General features: G+C 41.3%; 1 protein-coding gene and 1 long non-coding RNA gene across 2 annotated transcripts in view; one reads left to right on the plus strand and one right to left on the minus strand.

Moving 5' to 3' along the window:
• The window catches only part of LOC141257239 (uncharacterized), a 128,883-nt gene that overhangs the window by 93,877 nt on the left and 14,915 nt on the right, over positions 1-20,091 (plus strand). The window lies entirely within an intron of this gene.
• The window catches only part of NUP133 (nucleoporin 133), a 326,459-nt gene that overhangs the window by 93,292 nt on the left and 213,076 nt on the right, over positions 1-20,091 (minus strand). Inside the window, exons 16-20 of the mRNA XM_073671535.1 lie at positions 18,840-18,962; positions 18,495-18,591; positions 18,168-18,410; positions 11,438-11,571; positions 1,044-1,202 (exon numbers count right to left, since the gene is read on the minus strand). Of these exons, the coding sequence (XP_073527636.1) occupies positions 1,044-1,202; positions 11,438-11,571; positions 18,168-18,410; positions 18,495-18,591; positions 18,840-18,962 (756 nt within the window). The remainder of the gene's footprint in view (positions 1-1,043; positions 1,203-11,437; positions 11,572-18,167; positions 18,411-18,494; positions 18,592-18,839; positions 18,963-20,091) is intronic.

Genomic DNA, 20,091 nt, shown 5'->3' on the forward strand with positions numbered 1-20,091 from the left:
AAACTAACACATTCGCAGTTCTCTTCTAACAGAACTGTCAGCTCTACTGTATTGCCCTTTCTAAACACTGTCGGCCTCTGAAATAGAAGCAAAAGTACTGTAAGAACTGCAGCTGCAAATGATTTTTTTTTGCAATGAGACAAACTTCACCTCTGCTTTACTGTGCTGGCGCTAATCTCACTGCAGGGCTTGTGTGATTATGAGAGCTAAGTGTTAAATAATTACTTGGCCCACACTGGTAACAACCCCATACATATAAAATAACCTTTGGAAACTGATTCTCATGCAAATCAGTGCCCGACCCATAGGTCTTACCAAATTATTTGCATATATGAACATTGGTTTCTCTGGAAGAAGATATCGGATCGCAGATATCAAGGTTCCACTTTACTCAGCTTTCTATTACCTGCATGCCTATATAGATGGCTTAGGAAAGTTTATTCTACTGACAGATTTCCTATAAAAAAAAACAGCAACAAACAGTCACATCAGTTTGTTCAGTGTGTCAGTTTTTACCATCAGTTTGGTCGGAGTTTCACCAGTTTTTCTAGGATGAAAAAAAATGAACGATGGGAGGTTTCTAAGTTTCTCCCATCAGTCAGTAAAAAACAGACAGAACATGGATGGCATCTGAATGCTGTCTGATTTTTTTCATAGACCAATAGACTTGCATTGGTTAGTTTTATACGTGGGGGAAAAAAAATCGGACATGTGAACTATCATGTGAAAAAACTGACTTGTGAATGAGCTCTAACATGCTAACATGGAAGAACACAGATTCCTGAGCTTTAGCAATACAGTCAGCTGTTGCAAGTCTGACTAAAACATACCTATGATATTAAAGAATAAAAGCGATGAAGGATTTGGAACTACAGTTTTTGTATTGTATATGAAGAATAACAAACCAAAAGTTTATAAAGCTAGAAAATGATTAAGGATGAGGAGGAGACTTGCTTCACTACAGAGAATTTACATCTAGTTCCTAGAAATTGGCATACATTCTATTAGATCAATGTACTGTACTAACACAAAACTAAGATCACCTTTTCAAAATCTTGACTATTGATTTCATGTAACCAGCTAAGGTGTTCGTGAGCTCGTAAGAAATCAGCCAACTGTCCGTGCTGAGAAACTGGTTGTGATAAAAGCTTTCCACGTTTTCCTTTTTCCAAATACCAGCGAAATAAGAAATCTGAAAAATTCTGAATTTTACAAGTAAAAACAAAGTTAAAAATAATGGCAACAAGAACCTTCATTTATGTGGCCAACATTTGGGGAGCTCAAAATCCCAATTGAGATCATCAAGCTGATTCCTTTGAGATCAGAGAAAGAAAAAACTCAGGCATTGACGGGAACCTGTCAATAGTTAATTCAGATATAACCTTCAGCCCCATGATACAGGATTCTACAATGCTGCACATGACTCCAATTTGCCCTGCAAGGCAAAAAAAAAAGACCATATATTATACTCCCCCTATGGGGTGGTCCAGTCCGATGGGCGTCGGTCGCTGTTCTTAGTCCGATGCCTCCTCTCTTCTTGCGATGCTGTCCTCCTTCTGTGCTTTGTGTATGACTCATCCTTCGTTATCCACAGTGTTCCCCTTTGCATTTCTGCGCAGGCATACTTTTTTCTGTCCTACCGAGGGCAGAGCAAAGTACTGCAGGGCACAAGCGCCGGGAAAGGTCAAAAGAGCGAAGCCGCATGCGGCAGGGGAGAGAGAAGTGTGCCTGCGCAGAAGCGCAAAGGGGAACAATGTGTGGGTGACTTGGATGCGTCTAATATTGCACGCCCCACTTTTCAGTTTTTAATTTGTTAAAAAAAGATTAAAATATCCAATAAATTTCGTTCCACTTAACGATTGTGTCCCACTTGTTGTTGATTCTTCCCAAGAAATTAGAATTTTATATCTTTATGTTTGAAGCCAGAAATGTGGCAAAAGGTAGAAAAGTTCAAGGGGGCCAAATATTTTCACAATGCACTGTATATATTCACTCTCCTAAGGTTACTATTGGTTCATAAGTCAGAGGTCAGAGGGAATTATTCATATGTCTCTGACCCTATTTAAAGTGCCACATGGGTTAATAGAGCAGAAGTCTTTTCTAGTATTCCAGGGGTGGGCAGTTAATTTTCCCAAGGGGCCACGTGAGAAACTGGCACTGCTGTGAAGGGCCAAACCAATCAGCTGAACTTAAAGGGGTGGTCAGAAACTAAAGGTGAATTTCATACTAAACGTCTATCTAATTAATGTAATTTTCTAATCTCATTTTCTAATATACTTCAATTGAAAATTCCCCAATATACCCTCTACTGTCTGGCTTCCAGTATTTTTATTTACTTATTTTTTAAACCTCCAAATGGCATTTTGTTTGGAATACTCAAACAGGACGTCATCAAGTTGTAAAAGCTCCGGTCACTACAGCAGCTTCTGCCCCCTCCCTGAAATGAAGCGGCATCAATTATGTCTGTTACAGGGGCTGGGCTGGTCCCTGCTCTACTGATGCTGTACATACGTCATAATTTATAACCGCATTATGAGCTCTCTGCGCTATATTCCTTTGAATGCACAGTGACAGTGCACTCCCTTGCTGGCTCTAAAGATAAGTGACGAGCCAGCAAGAAAGTACACTGTCAGTGGAAATTGTAAGGACACCACGTAGCAAGCAGGGACTAACCGAGCCTCCGAAACAGGGGTCACTGATGACACTTCATTTAAATGTGGGGAAAGCTGCTGACAGTGATCGCATTCTGTGCCCCCAATGACGTACCATGTGAGTATCACACTGGAAACGCACCGGAATTCTCAACGAAACGTCACTGGAAGTAAAAAAACAAACAGGAAGTTAGAGTAGAGAGGAAACAGTAGGGAATTTTCAATTGAACTGTACTAGAAAAGTGATTGGATTGAGTTAAATAGACATTTAGTGTGAAGGTCATCTTCGATTTTGGACCGCCTCCTTAATTCTGCACAAATTAATTTTATCGCTTTATAAACAGCAGGTGATTATATGATTACGTTTACACGAGCGTATAAAAAAAACATATGATTTTCATCCAGAAAAACAGACTATTTTTATCATCTGTATTGTCATAGGAACATAGTCTTCCTTCAACCTTAAAAACTAAGTCCATCTAGTTCAACCCATAGCCTAACATGTTGATCCAGAGGAAGGCAAAAAAAAACCCATGTGGCAAACACTAAGCTCCACATTGGCGAAAAAAATTCCTTCCTGACTCCATACGACAATCAGACTAGTTCCCTGGATCAACGCCCTATCAAGGAATCTAGTATATATAACCTGTAATATTATACTTTTCAAGAAAGGCATCCATGCCCTTCTTAAATTTTAGTAGTGAATCACTCATTACAACATCATGCGGCAGAGAGTTCCATAGTCTCACTGCTCTTACAGTAAAGAATCCGCGTCTGTGATTATGATTAAACCTTCTTTCCTCCAGACGTAGAAGATGCCCCCTTGTCCCAGTCTCTGGCCTCAGAATTAAAAGATCAGTAGAAAGGTCTTTGTACTGTCCCCTCATATACTTGTACATAGTAATAAGATCACCACTAAGCCTTCTTTTTTCCACAGTAAATAACCCCAAGTGTAATAACCTGTCTTGGTATTGCAGACCCCGCAGCCCTCTAATAACCTTGGTCGCTCTTCTCTGCACCCTCTCTAGTTCAGCTATGTCTTATACACCGGAGACCAGAACTGTACACAGTATTCTAAGTGTGGTCGCACTAGTGACTTGCATAGAGGTAAAATTATGTTCTCCTCATGAGCATCTATGCCTCTTTTAATGCATCCCATTATTTTATTTGCCTTTGCAGCAGCTGCCTGACACTGGCCACCAAACGTGAGCTTGTCGTCCACCAATACACCCAGGTCTTTTTCAGTTACAGTTTTGCCCAGTGTTTTACAATTAAGCATATAATTATACATTTTATTCCCTCTGCTCAAGTGCATTACCTTACATTTATCCCCATTAAAGCTCATTTGCCATTTATCAGCCCAAGCTTCTAGTTTACATAGATCCTCCTGTAATATAAAATTGTCCTCCTCTGTATTGATTACCCTGCAGAGTTTAGTGTCATCTGCAAATATTGAAATACTACTCTGTATGCCCCCTACAAGGTCATTAATATGTTAAAAAGAAGGGGGCCCAATACTGACCCCTGTGGTACCCCACTCTTAACTGAGACAAAGTCTGAGTGTGTTCCATTAATAACCACCCTATGTTTCCTATCATTGAGCCAGTTCTTGACCCACTTACATATATTTTCCCCTATCCCCATTGTTCTCATTTTATGTATCAACCTTTTGTGTGGAACCGTATCAAAAGCTTTTGAAAAGTCCATATACACAACATCCACTGCATTTCCTTGGTCCAGTCCAGAACTTGCCTCTTCATAAAAGCTGATCAGATGAGTTTGACAGGAACGGTCCCTCGTAAACCCATGTTGATATTGGGTCATGAGGTTATTCTTCTTCAGATACTCTAGTATAGCATCTCTTAGGAAACCCTCCAGGATTTTACCCACAGTAGAGGTTAAGCTTACTGGCCTATAATTTCCAAGTTCAGTTTTTGTCCCCTTTTTGAATAATGGCACCACATTTGCTATACGCCAGTCATGTGGTACAGACCCTGTTATTATGGAATCTTTAACCCCTTAATAACATCTGACGTACTAATACGCGTCTGTGCCCTGGGACTTAAGAGCCAGACCCGTATTAGTACGTCATCGCGATCGCGCCCGCACACAGGCTGTGCGGGCGCGATCGCCGCCGGGTGTCAGCTGATTGTCACAGCTGACACCCGGTACTATGTGCAGGGAGCGGTCACGCACCGCTCCCAGCACATTAACCCCCGCGATGCTGCGATCGAAGTCGATTTTGGAACCCCCAGGTGATTCACAAATTGATTCATAAAAATGAAAAAGTGTTTTTTTTTTCACTTTTTCATTGTTACGAATCAATTTGTGAAGCACCTGGGGGTTCCAAGTGCTCACTATGCATCTAGATAGGTGCCTTGGGGGGTCTAGTTTCCAAAATGGGGTCACTTGTGGGGGAGCTCCAATGTTTGGGCACACAGGGACTCTCTAAATGCAACATGGTGTCCTCTAACAAATTTAACGGAAAATCGGCTCAAATTGTTAGCGACACCATGTTGCGTTTGGAGAGCCGCTGTGTGCCCAAACATTGGAGCTCCCCCACAAGTGACCCCATTTTGGAAACTAGACCCCCCAAGGCACCTATCTAGATGCATTGTGAGCACTTGGAACACTCAGGTGCTTCACAAATTGATTCATAAAAATGAAAAAGTGTTTTTTTTTTTCACTTTTTCATTGTTACGAATCAATTTGTGAAGCACCTGGGGGTTCCAAGTGCTCACTATGCATCTAGAAAGGTGCCTTGGGGGGTCTAGTTTCCAAAATGGGGTCACTTGTGGGGGAGCTCCAAAGTTTGGGCACACATGGGCTCTCCAAACACAACATGGCGTCCGCTAATTATTCAAGCAAATTTTACAATCAAAAAGTCAAATAGCGCTCCTTCCCTTCCGAGCCCTGCCGTGCGCCCAAACAGTATTTTTTCCCCAAATATTGGGTATCTGCGTGCCCAGGGGAAATTGCACAACAAATTTTGGGGTCCATTTTTTCTTGTTACCCCTGTGAAAATAAAAAAAATTGGGTCTAAAGTAACATTTTTGTGAAAAAAGTTAAATGTTCATTTTTTTCTTCCACATTCAAAAAATTCCTGTGAAGCACCTGAAGGGTTAATAAAGTTCTTGAATGTGGTTTTGAGCACCTTGAGGGGTGCAGTTTTTAGAATGGTGTCACTTTTGGGTATTTTCTGTCATAAAGACCTCTCAAAGTGACTTCAAATGTGATGTGGTCCCTAAAAAAATGGTTTTGTAAATTTTGTTGGAAAAATGAGAAATCGCTGGTCAACTTTTAACCCTTATAGCTCCCTAACAAAAAAAAATTTTGGTTCCAAAATTGTGCTGATGTAAAGTAGACATGTGGGAAATGTTATTTATTAACTCTTTTGTGTGACATATCGCTCTGATTTCAGGGCTTAAAAATTCAAATTTTGAAAATTGCAAAATTTTCAAAATTTTCACCAAATTTCCGTTTTTTTCACAAATAAACGCAAGTGATATCGAACAAATTTTTCCACAATCATGAAGTACAATATGTCACGAAAAAACAATCTCAGAATCAGGGGGATCCGTTGAAGCGTTCGAGAGCAATTACCTCATAAAGTGACAGTGGTCAGAATTGTAAAAATTGGCCCGGTCATTAACGTGCAAACCACCCGCGGGGCTTAAGGGGTTAATGATTAAAAATAATGGTCTATCTATGACGTTACTTAATTCCTGCAGTACTCGCGGGTGTATCCCATCCGGGCACGGGTATTTGTCAAATTTAGTGATTTTTAGATGCCGTCGTACTTCCTGCTGGGTTAAGCAAGTGACATTTAATGGAGAATTTTTGTTGTTATCACTGATTATGTTTTCGGTCATGTGATTTTGTTGTGTAAATACGGTTGAAAAAAAATCATTTAGCATATTGGCTTTTTCTTCATCCACCATTTCACCCAGACTATTTTTAAGGGGGCCAACACTATAATTTTTTTGTTTTTACTATTTATGTAGTTAAAGAATATTTTGGGATTATTTTTACTTTCTCTGGCAATCAGTCTCTCTGTCTCAATCTTTGCTGCCTTGATTTGGTTTTTACAGAATTTAATTTTCAATATTTATTTAATGCCTCATCACTACCTACTTGCTTTATTTCTTTAAATGCTTTCTTTTTGTCACTTATTGCGCCCCTTACAGCTCTATTTAGCCATAGTGGTTTCCTCCTATTTCTAGCATATTTATTCCCATAGGGTATATATTGTGCACAGGTCCTATTCAGGATGCTAATAAATGTCTCCCATTTGCTTTGTGTATTTTTATATCTCAGGATATCGTCCCAGTTTATTGCACTAAGAACATTTCTCAACCGTTGGAAATTTACTTTCCTGAAGTTTAGTGTCCTTGTAACCCCTCTACTACACATCTTATTAAAGGTTACAAGAAAGCTTATTATTTTGTGATCATCATTACCCAAGTGACCACCAACTCTTATATTTGATATGCGGTCTGGCCTGTTGGTTAATATTAGGTCTAGCAGTGCCCTCCCTTCTTGTTGGGTTCTGAACCAGTTGTGAAAGGTAATTGTCTCATAGTTGTCAAAAACCTATTACCTTTGCTTGAACTACAGGTTTCTGTCCCCTAATGTATTTCAGGGTAGTTGAAGTCCCCCATAATAATGACTTCTCCTTGAGTCGCTGCTTCATCTATTTCCTTTATGGGGATATTCTGCGCTGCTTCCATTATTTTTGGAGACTTCTAACAAACCCCTATCAGTAATTTATTATTTTTTCCCCCTCCCCTTATCTCCACCCACAGGGACTCTACATTTTCATTAGATTCACATATATTCTCCCGCAAGATGGGTATAGCCCTGTAAATTAACTGCCCAGTCATGGCTCTCGTCCAGCCATGTCTCAGATATCCCCACCATGTCAATTATTTTCCAGCAAAATTAATTCTAATTCCTCCATTTTGTTGGTGAGGCTTCTGGCATTAGTGTACATGCATTTTATGTATCTCTGTACCTCTATTCCTTCTTACTATATTGACTGTTCTAACCACACCCCCAATTTCTTTATTTGTGCCCAGGTCACTATCGGCACTATCTTCCCCACCTTTAAAATGAATACCCCCCAAATCCCTAGTTTACACACTCCTTCAACCTTCTAGCCATTTTCTCCCAAGCACAGCTGCACCCTCCCCATTGAGGTGCAGCCGACCTTCGCGTAGAACCTGTAGCCAACTGAGAAGTCGGCCCAGTTCTCCAGGAACCCAAACCCCTCCTTCCCGTTGCCTCTCTGGCATGGCACAGGCAGTATTTCAGAGAATACCACCTTGGAGGTCCTTGCTTTCAGCTTGAAGCCTAATTCCCTGAATCATCTTTAAGGACCTTCCACCTACCTCTAACTTTGTCATTTGTGCCAATGTGCACCATGACCGCCGGGTCCTCACCAGCCCCTCCCAGTAATCTGTCAACCCGATCAGCGATGTGCAGGACTCGAGCGCCAGGTAGGCAACACACTGTTCGACGATCCCTGTCTTTGTGACAGATTGCCCTATCTGTTCCCCTAATAATTGAGTCTTCCACTACCAGCACCTGCCTGGCCTGCCCTGCTCTCCTATTTCCCCCCTTACTGGAGATGACACTCCTCCGGCTTTCAGAGGACATGCCTTGCTGCAGCAGTGCTACCCCTGTACCGACACCGCCCTCATCTGCCAAATTTGCAAACTTATTGGAGTGTGCCAGATCAAGACTAGCCTCCCTGGCACTCTTCCCTCTACCACCCCTTCTAACTGTCACCCAGCTAGCTGCCTCACTGTCCCTACTACCACCCTCCCCCACATCTACCCCAGTGAGCAGCTGCTCAGTGAGCAGCAGACTCCTTTCCATATTTTCTATGGATCTCAGTGTTGCCAGCTGCTCATTTAGATCCAGTACCTGGGCTTCCAAACGCACAACGTGCACACATCTCGCGCAGCAGTAAGCAACCTCGACCGGCTGTTCAAGGAATGCATACATGTGGCAAGATGTACACTGGATAGCATTGTCAATAATGGAGCTCATTTCCTAATGGGGATTGCAATAGACAGAATGTTAACTAAAGAAATGTAAAGAATTAATAAAATTCAGACAGTAATTCAGCCAAAAGTCCTCCCTTTCAAACTCCCTGAATGCAAAGTCACTAAAAAAAACTAGTCACACACTTACGTCTGTTTGCACTTACGCTCCATTCACACTCGCTAAGCAATAAGACTTAAAGCGCTTTTTTTTTTTTTATCCCCTCCCTTTAGCAGCAATCCAACCTACAGCTCAATGCACTTCCAAAGGACTGGAAGCCCCAACAGCTGCCCCTTATAAACCCTTAATTATGACCCCTCAGCCTTAATTAACCCCTTGTGAGTATAGCTACAACTCAGGATTTAAGTGCAATGTAGCTAACCCTTAAATACACAGGTAGTAAATAAGAGACTGTAAAACTGTAGAGAGAAAATAGGTTTTAAAAAGCGCAATAAAACCTAACAGGTAGAAAAGCACTCAGCAGTTCACAGTTCAGCAACTCACAGCAATTCACACAGGTATTTTCTGCAGGATTCCTAATTACCTATTCACTGAAAAACAAGTCACAGGCTTACTTCCGTTTGCACTTATGCTCCGGTCACACTCGGTAAGTTAGAAGATTTAGAGAGTTTTTTTTCCTTTTTAGCAGCAATCCAACCTACAGCTCAATGCACTTCCATTTTTATATATCAGAAGTAAATAAATTGTACAAGAACAAATACAGTTTCCTATGATTGTAATGGAAATATATCTGTAGAAATCTGATGCCATACAGATGATTCATATGTGATACAATTTTTTTTTTGCACTCACACTTCAAATAGGTGAGCGTTATCCGACACACAAGAGACCGGTGCATGCTGTGATCTTTTTCACATGGATATTTGGTTTGTGTTAGGCCACAGCCCCACTATCAGTATTCGGTCAGTATTTTTTCTCAGGAGTGGGAACCAGAACCAGGAGTGGGTGATAAATGCAGAATTGGTGACTTATTTCTATTATACCTTTTCTCTGATTGTTCCTCACCTGGTTTTAGCTCCCACTCCTGAGAAAAAATACTGACCGAATACTGATCAAATACTGATAGTGGGGCCGTGGCCTTAAACTATAATCTGAATTGCTCAATAGCAGAGCATTGCTGCTTGTCCTGTCTGTGTGAAGTAAGGTTTATTTTTTTTTCCACGAAAAGCATCAGGACCGAAAATACAGTCGTGTGAACATAAACTTTATTTCAGCAAGTATTCAGGCTATTGTAGCAAGCATTGACAATTGATCAATCAATACATAAATTGGGAGCATTGGGAAAAAAAGTTGCTTGATCACCGCTGTACCACATGCATAGATCTACATCACATGTGGGGCAGGAGGTGACAGAGGATATGGGGGCAGTTTGGGGAGCACATAGAATATCCCAGGTGAGGGGGGCGGGGAGCACATAGTATATGCCAGGTGAGGGGCACCTCACTGTTGGAGTCATTCACTAGGAACACTAGTGTTCTCTCCTATCAGCCTGAGCTGCCAGTACACTCAGGAGATGCAGATAATTAGCTGCTGTCACTGAATGTAAACTGCAGTGTGAGAAAGGAAGCAGCGCTGTGCTGTGAGCTGATCAGCACAGCAGACAGTGTCAGCTCCTGGGCCTCCACTTAGCAGCTACTTGCCCATTATGTGCAGCAGATAGGTGGAGTAGTCCCAGCTTCCCTCTTCTTGAATGCTTCGGACCTGCAGACATTACAGCAGCTCTGCAAACAAGGAACTGAGCATCCACCAATGAGAAGACGGCATCCACAGGGGGCGGAGCTCCAATCAGAATGCCAGTCTGAGTAATAGCTCAGGCTTGTCTGGCTGACAGTCAGCGGGGCGCACAGAAGCAGTTAAAGGGCCGAATGTGGCCCGCAGGCCGCAGTTTGCCCAGGCCTGTAGTACACCATACATGGCTGTGCTGTATTCATTTTCTCGAGATCTTAAAAATATATTTTAATATTTGGAGTTCGGAAGGCATAGACAAGAGTGTATTTTGCTCACATGAGAAATAAAAAAAATAAACGAAGAATTAGAATCACTCACTGTTTCCCCCACATGAAAAATACAGAGTAAAAAAAAAAAGCATTTTGGTTGGTTGAATTCATACAATAAAAGCTTTGTTGAAAAAAAAAATAAACCATTAGAAATTATATTTTTGGTCATCCCTTCAAAAATAAAAAAAATGCAATAAAAAGGGCTGAAAACATTGTATTTATCCTAAATTGATATAAAAAACTGTCAGCAATCCTCACAAAAAAGAAGACCTCAAACAATTAAAATCAACAAAATAAAAAGGTTACAGGTCTCAGAAAATAAACTTTTTTTTTTTTTTTTTTTTTAAACAAAACCTCAGAATTTTTATAAAAAAAAAAATAAATCTATGCAAGTTTTGCGTCGCTGTAAGAGACCTGGAGAACAATGTTACCTTGACATTTTTACCACAAAAACAATGGCGTAAAAACAAACCCCTCCTGCAATCAACACGGTGCAACAGAATATTTTTTCACCATTTCAACCCACTTGGAATAGTTTTCCACTACATTGTATGGTAAAATGAATGAAATTAAAAACTGCAACATGTTTGGCAGAAAACAAGCAGAAAATACAGCTACCTTGACAGAAAAATTAAGTTCTGGCTCTTTCAATAATGGGAAAGAAAAATGCAAATTAAAAATTAGTTGCGGAGTAAAGGGATCAATGATTAACACACAAACCTGATCTGCAAATTGAGTCATGTATCGCTGAAGTCTGTTCTGATTGTCAGTGAGTTCACATATTTGCACCAAGATATCAAAGTCACAAAATTTCTCAGCAAGACTCGATGCCCACTGATGCTGACCCAGTGTCACTGCAGAACAGAAGGAAATGCACAATGCAAGGTATTTTAGTGCAACATGTTGGACGAATTAGAGAATGCATACACTGCAATTTTTAGAAGCAGACTTGCCCGTTGAGTTTACATAGTAGAAGACGCTTCAGGCAAATGCTACAATTAAGTTAAAAAAATTAGAAAATCGGTCTGAAAAAAAAAAAAAAAAAAAAAAACACTCACTTGTTAGTGGTAGTACTTCCTTGCTGGGCCTCAGGTCGTGGCCAGTGTTCACATGAGCATGCAAATATAGTTGACTTAGTCTGCCATTGGGATCAAATATTCAAGTTACTTAAGCCCACTTCTATCTTTGTGCACGTTGGATTTTTTGTGTTATCCCAATGCCAGGCTCAATCAGCTATATTTAAATGCTGTTGATGTGTTTAATCAAGTATTGTCTTGGTTGTTTTTTGGCAGCTGGCAACATTTTTTTAATTGTATATATAAGCTTGTGAGCGACTTCCAAGCTATCTGAAGAATGGTCAGGTCACCTCTTTTAGCCACTTCATGGCTTTCGAAGACTGCAGTGCTTAAAAGAAGCTCAAAAAGAGGAAACACACTACTAGTCGTTTTGACATTGCAGTGCACATACTTAGTTATATAGCACCATTGATTACATACAAAATACAGATGTCACAGTAAACAAACTAACAATGATAGAGTAGTACAGAGGGAAGAGGACCCTGCCCTTGTAGGCTTACATTCTACAGGATGATTAGGAAGGTGACAGTAGGTTGGGGCTTGCAGTAGCTCTGATGGTGATGAGGTGGAAATGTGGTGATTGTAGGCTGTAAGCTTCCTTGAAGAGATGGGTTTTCAGGTTCTGTCTGAAGGATCCGAAAGTGGCAGATAATCAGAAGTATTGGAGCACAGAATTCCAGAGGATGGGGGATATCCGGGAGAAGTCTTGGGTGGCAATTGAGTGAGGAACGGATAAGTGTGCTGGAGAGATGGAGGTTTAGGTAGGATTGGAGATTACGAGAGTTAAGATATCGGGAGAATAGTTTGGAGATGTACAGATGACTTTGTAGGCCAGTGTTCGTAGTTTAAACTGGATATGAAGGGGAATTGGAAACCAATGAAGGGATTTACAGATGGAAGAAGCAGAGGAGTAGCGAGGCGAGAGATGAACTAGTCAGGTAGCAGAGTTAAGGATGGACCGGAGAGGTGCGAGTGTTAGCAGGGAGGCCACAGGGGAGGATGTTGCAGTAATCGAGGGGGGAGCGGATGAGGGAATGCACAAGCATTTTCATAGATTGAGGGTTGAGGAAGGGACGGATGCTGTTAATATTTTTGAGCTGGAGGCGACAGGAGGTGGCGAGAGCTTGGATGTGTGGTTTGAAGGACAGGGAAGAGTCCAGGGTTACTCCGAGGCAGCAGATTTCCGGTACAGGGAAAAGTGTGATGTCATTTATTGTGATGGCTAGATCACATAGGGAAGATATGTGAGATGGTGGAAAGATAACGGGTTCAGATTTGTCCACATTAAGTTTGAGGAAGCGAGAGGAGAAGGAGGATATGGCTGAAAAACACGCCAGGATTCTGGACAGCAGAGAGGTGATGTCTGGGCCAGATGTGTAGATCTGAGTGTCAGTGTATAGGTGTTACTGGAAGCCATGGGACTTGAGCTGTCCCAAGCCAAGGATAAAGATGGAGAAGAGTAGGAGTCGTTGGACAGAGCCTTGAAGGACTCCCAACAGAGAGAGAGTGGAATGAGGACATAGTGTGGGAGTGTGAGACGCTAAATGTGCAGTTGGAAAGGTATGAGGAGATCCAGGATAGGGCAAGGTCTTTGACGACAAAGGAAGAGAGGATCTGTAGTAGGAGGGCAGTGGTCAACTTTGTCAAAGGCAGAGGACAGATCAAGAAGGAGTACAGAGAATTGTCTGTTAGCTTTAGCTGTAAATACATCGTTCATAATTTTGGTCTGGGCAGTTTCAGTGGCATGGTAGGGACGGAAGCCTGATCATAGGTTGTTGAAGAGTGAGTTAAATGAGAGGTGGGAGGTAAGTTTGGCGTGAACATGCTGCTCAAGAAGCTTGGAAGCAAATGGGAGCAGCTATATGGGGAGATAGCTGGGCATGACGGTCGGGTCGTAGGATGGCTTTTTGAGAATGGGCGTGATTGAGACATGTCTGAAAGCAGAAGGGAAGGTACCAGAAGTTAGTGATAGGTTCAAGAGATGGTTAGGGATAGGATAAGTGTGGTGGTGAGGTTGAGGAGGAGGTGGGATGGGCTCAAGTGCACAAGTGGTGATTTTTCCTTCAGTAATGTTTGAGCGGGAGGTTATGGGGGAAGGGAATTGGTCTAGTATACCAAGGAATTGTGGTGGTTGAATAATAAAGACTTATCTTCTTTGGTCGATCTTATTTTTGAAGTGTGTGGCAAAGTCCTCAGCAGAGATGAGGCAGGTCAAAGGGGGCAGGGGTGGGCGCAGGGGGGAGCTAAAAGTGTTGAATAATTGATTGGGGTTGGAGGATAAGGAAGAGAAGAGGGTTCTTTAGTAGAGGTGAAAGCTGATTTGAATGTGAATGATGCTTGTTTGAATGCAGTAAAGTCATGTTGCGAATGTGTTTTCATCCAACGCCGCTCTGCAACCCTGGACACTTGCCGAAGCTTTTTATTGAGGTTATTGTGCCAGGGTTGTCTATTTATTCATTGGTCGCCCCTCTCTCGTGCGTTTCAGAGTGCGAGTCAATAGCTGATGCGAGAGTGGCATTGTAGAAAGCAGTGGCACTGTGTGTCGTGGAGTGAAGTGATATGGAGGACAGTAGCAGAATAGAGTCAGAGTGTGTGAGTGTCTAGGTGTGCAAGGTTTCTGCGGTGGTGGTGCAGTAGTTGCTGGACATGGGTGACTGGTAAGGTGGACAGAGGTGAGAAATGGTGATCAGATAAGGGGGAGAGATGAGGCTATGAGGTTAGATAGGGAGAAGACGCGGGTGAAAATAAGGTCTAATGTATGTCCGTTTGTGTGGGTGGCTGAGGAGGACCACTGTGTAAGTCTAAAAGATGTAAAGATGAAGTGACAGGAGTTTAGAGGCTGCTGGCTGGGATCATGTTCATTCTTTTCAGTATTTTAAGTTTTTCTTTTAGGTGGATTTCATGAGGAACCAGACTGAAAAAGCCATCTTGAGCACACAACCGAAGGAAGGCACCCACAGTGCTAATTGACAATGAGGTATAATACATACGTCCAGTGATTACCTTCTGGTAACATTAATAAATTGCAGGCTGTATAAACGCTGGTCTGATTAGGGGACAAACGTCCTGGAAATTGAGAAATAGTCTATGGTGGTTACAAGGTGCATCAGGCCCTAATGTTACACTGTGTTGGCCTTCACACAATACATATACACATGGTTCCTAGCGATGACTATGCAGGAGGAAGTGGGGAGTGCACCTTATTGTTGCGCATGCCAGAGGTCACTGGAGCAGAAGTCGCAGTGACTCGCCGGCGCAGAAGATCCCTGAATTCACTACCCATAGAAGGGAGGAAGTGCAGGGTGTGGAATTACAGCGCTGCAAATGCACGGCACTGTGACAAGTACAGGACGGGGGGTGGTATTTTATGAAGAGAGAAGGCGGGGATTTCTTCCAGGCACCCTATGCCCCATAGCCCAGAAGGAATCAGTCGCATAAAGAAATAAAAGAATTTCTGAACAACAAGACCACTAATATGAGGCATACAGGTAGGACTGATTTAACATCTGTATGCCCATATTAATAGGTTACATACGCCCCAGTGGGAGACAGATTCCCTTTAAAGAGGCTTGAATCTGCATTTAGCTGACAGTTAGTCGACATTTGACGTACCATTACATCATATGTCAGAAAGGGCATAAACTTCTAATGATAAATATGGATGCCCCAATTCATTCAAGTGGTCGTGCCAGAATTCTTTAGTAGTGGCGTAACTTATTCTAGGTATGAACTTAAGTCCGTTACTGAAGTACATTTCTGGCAGCAGTGCACGCCAGTTAAAGGGAATCTGTCACCACTTTGTAGTTATCAGACCTCTACTATGGGCATACAGGGTATAGAAAAGTAAATCTATACATACCTGTATGGCCCATGGTTGAGGTCTGAATGCAGAGAAATGTAGTTTTATCTCCTTGGTTCTTCACAGGCTTGGCGTCCCCTGGGCACCAAGCTATCCCCGCCCATCAGCTTAATATTCCACCAATTCCCCGCCTATGTACACGTTTACCATATTTCCCCTCCTCCCCACGCTTTTTTCCCTCACCTACCGGCGCATGTGCAAAGCGCGGCTCACAGGAAGCGTGCTTTGTTTCCTCCCAGGCCGGTTTGGCTGAGCACAGTGCCACAGTGCTCTATTGCGCAGGCGCCGGGGAGTCACTGTGGACTGCGCAATAGAGCACTGTGCCTCCCGGCGCTTTGCGCATGCGCCTGGAGGTGAGGGAAAAAAAGCGCACGTCACAGGGACCTGTGATGTGTGGAGAGGAGGGCAAATATGGTAAACGTGGACATAGGTGGGGAATAATAAGCAGATGGGCGGGGATAGCTTGGCGTCCGGGGGACACCAAGCGTGTGAAAAACCAAGGAGATAAAACTACATTTCTCTGCATTCAGACCTCTACTATGGGCCATACAGATATGTATAGATTTACTTTTCTATAAAATGTATGCCCATAGTAGTGGTCTGATAACTCCAAAGTGGTGACCGATTCCCTTTAAGATATGTACTCAATTCATTAAGTGCCATGACCCTTTGTGAGTCAGGCGCATCGTACTTGAGCAAGACTGTTCAATAAGACTGGCATGTGCAACGCAAATCTTAAATCAACTGTTCCCATAAAGTTCATGGAAAGACTTTTCATTAAGACTGGCGTTGCGCATGCTAGTCTTAATGAATGAACTCGATGACGTACGATGTGTCAAATTCATTCAAAGGCCACTGAAGTGAAATGAATTTGATGGGTGGGCGTATCCACACTCCATCCATGCTACACGATTAATAGCCATAGTTAGACTAGTCTGGTGTGAAAACACCAAATGTTGTAATCTTTTTGAGCATCTTCCAAGTTTTGGCAAAATATTATGACTTGTTAACTTGTTTTGCATCAGCAGTCTGGCGTAAACACCTTATTGAATTTTCCCCTCAATATTTACGGTGTTGACCCTCTTTTTTCAAGACTCCTGTAATTCTACCCAGCAGCTGGATATCAGCTTCTGGTCCAAAATCCTGAACTGATGAAAACCCATTCTTGTCTAATCAGTGCTTGGAGTTTATCACAATTTCTGTGTTTTTGTTTGTTCACCTGCTTTTTCGAGAATAGATTACAGGTACACAATGAGACTGAGCTCTGGGGAGTTTCCTGGCCATGAACCCAAAATTTCAGTGCTTGGTTGAATAAGCCTCTTAATTGTAACTTTTGCTTTGTGACTTAGTGGTGTGCTGCATCATATTAGAAATAACATTGTTTATCATGAAATTGCTCCTGGATCATTGGGAGAAGTTGCTCTTCGAGGTGGTGTAGATATCATTCATTACTCATGGCAGTGTTCTTAGGCAAAATTGTGAATAGTCTCAGGATGCTTTAATATTAGTATTATACAAAGGACTCAGTAGTGTTCACCTTTTCTACTCCGGGCAATCATTATTCCAGATGTCCCAAACAGACCGAATGGCGCATAATCACAGAAAATAACTTTACTCCAGTCCAAACCCTGTACTTACTCCAATGTTTTTAAGAATAAAGAATGGCATCTAAACATCCTTCAAGAGCAACTTCTCCTAACCAACCAGGAACAACTTGATGATGAACAGCTTTTGCCAACAAGATGGAACATCATGTCACAAGGAACAAGTGATACGTGGCTCTGTGAACAAAATTTTACATTTTTGGTCCATGGACGGGAAACTTCCAAGATTTCAATCCCACTGAAAACAAGTGGTCAAACCTCGAAAAGCAAAAAAAAAGTCGGAAATTGTGATAAAATTCCAAAGCCAAATTAGACAGGCATGGGTTACTATCAGTCAGGATTTGGCCCAGAAGCGGATATCTAGTATTCCAGAATGAATGGCTGAAGTCTTGAAAAATAAGGGTTAACACTTTAAATATTGAGTCTTACATAAACTTGACGTATTTGTAAAGAAAATATTAAAAACGTATGAAAAGCTTATAACATTACTTCAATAACCATAGAAACATCAGACTATGGGTATGTGCACACGTCGTAAATTTTCAGGCGTGTGCGCTCTATAACCAATCGGAAAAAAAATATTCAAAAAAACGCAAAAAAATTATGAACATTTGCAAATGAAAAATTTCTTTTTGTGAATATATGTTCAATCTTTTCAGAAACTTTAACAGCTTCAGGTTTCCAAAGCCAAATAGCTTTTAAAAAAGTGACCATTCTTCAGGCAGGTTCCAAACAGGAACTTCTTACTACTTTATGCATACAAGTAAAAAAAACAACGCCAAAGGCAAAGCGGCCACAGAAGTAGTCTGGAAAGACCCCAAAAAAGATGTTACAGGAGAACAACTTTTGGCCAAAATTGTATAAACAGCATTGGACATTACAGAGCAATACATAATCCATTTTTCACTTACACAATGGAGCCAGGAGGTCAGATCTTTTTTGAGCATATTCAGTTTCCAAAATGCTATATCTTTCTTGATCAGTTGGTCGATCCACAGATTTCAACTGCGTGACATAATCATCAAGTAAATAATTTAGCAGTGCCACCAGCTGCTCTATTAGCTCACTACGTAGTCTGGAATCAGCTTGAGGATAGACTTTCTTCAGAATTATGCTATGCTGACTTGTAATCACAGTACGGATAGCACTAGAAGCTGGAGATAAAAAGGTGTATTGTACTGTCAAATCAATATGTCCACCGGAAGGCAGAAATAAGAACCCCAATAAATTTCACATACCAGTCCAGGGTACATATTCTGGTTCTTTATCGATCCGTTCACTTTTATAAAGAGAAGCTTTACTTTGTCTGTACTGACATGCCGCATGCAGCATATCCTATAAAGTAGAAATATAAGGTTAAAGAATTCTCTGAAATAAATTAAGCTAAAGATTTTATTTTCTTTATTCTAGAGATAGCTTTTCAGGGGTTCAGAAGCCATCACAACATATCATATATTACAGTAGGGACATCAAAGTAAATCTTGCAGATTATAGTTCACTTCTATACTCAGCCAAGAAAAAGTCCAACAAACAATACCAGAACATCTGCCATTTAACGGAGTGCGTAATAGTTCACCCTTTACCTTCAATATCATGTTAACTTCAACAACTATATTAGCCCATTCAACAGAATCCATGATTGTAGTCTGCAACTCCATCTCCTCTTTGTCAATCAGGCATTCAAAAATTATATCCATCTGCGATACCTAAATTGAAGAAAACATTCACTTTTCTTTTTTGGACAAAGATTTGGATCAATGAGAAAAAATGTTTAAAAAAACAAAAAATATCAACATAATAAACTTTAATAGGAAAAGACGTGTGACCAAAGTACAATGAAAATCACCCAAACTTTGTAATCTGCAGCAACCACTGATTACAGCTGCCTATGTACAGTGTAAGAAGAAAAAGGTCAAAGCTGTCTGTGTTTGGGGAGCAGAGGATAGCCAAAACTCACGAATGTCGAGAACTAAATAGGAGAAATTCATCACTGATAGGACTGGAAAAGCTGCCACCAAGTTTTTGCTACCACACCTGAGAGCAGCATTATGTAGGGGCAGAGAACCCAATTATAGTAATACATCACATACTGGGCTGCTTGCTGCAGTTTTGATAAAATCATTGGTTATTCTGCAATTCTATGAACACTGAGCTCTGTATAACCTCACAAAAGCCTCTGATTGGCAACTTTCTGTGTACACAGTGCATAGGCAGAAATATGTCAAACAGTATTGATGGGTGGGGATATACAGAGCCCAAGAAAATGGAGGACTAGATGGCAGCTGGTTTACTTTGCCCCTAGTTTATCTCCTGGTGACAAGTTATTTTATATATTTATTTACATTGCTGGAATCAGGGCCTTGATCTCTTTACTATGCTGCTCTCAAATTAAGTGGAAAACATCTGGTGATAGATTCCCTTTACATACACACACTCACCCTACGTCAGCGCACTGCGATTAACAAATACATTAACTTCACTAATGCTGTAAAAGTTAAAAATTCAAGATACTTATTTTTTAGATCAAAAAGCACAAAAAACATCCAACCACATCAAGGTGTACCGAAATATTTTTCTATTTATTAATTTTACTCGCTTATATAGCGCCATTAATTTCACAGCACTTATCTTTTTTTTTTTCTTTTAGACTTAATGCCTAGGCTAACTTTTGTCAGCGGCAGCGCCCGGGATCCACCGCACTCCTTTCTCCTTCATTATACCCAAACTTTCATCACAAAGGATTGAAGGTCCAACGCACGGAGGGCTTTTTTTTTTTTTTTTAATTATATTATATTATATACTGTATATATTCCCTCAACTTAAATCTAAAATATA

Source organism: Phyllobates terribilis, unplaced genomic scaffold (assembly GCF_046119375.1).
Source record: "Phyllobates terribilis strain yellow unplaced genomic scaffold, ASM4611937v1 Scaffold_3__8_contigs__length_932513732, whole genome shotgun sequence".
Classification (NCBI taxonomy): domain Eukaryota; kingdom Metazoa; phylum Chordata; class Amphibia; order Anura; family Dendrobatidae; genus Phyllobates; species Phyllobates terribilis.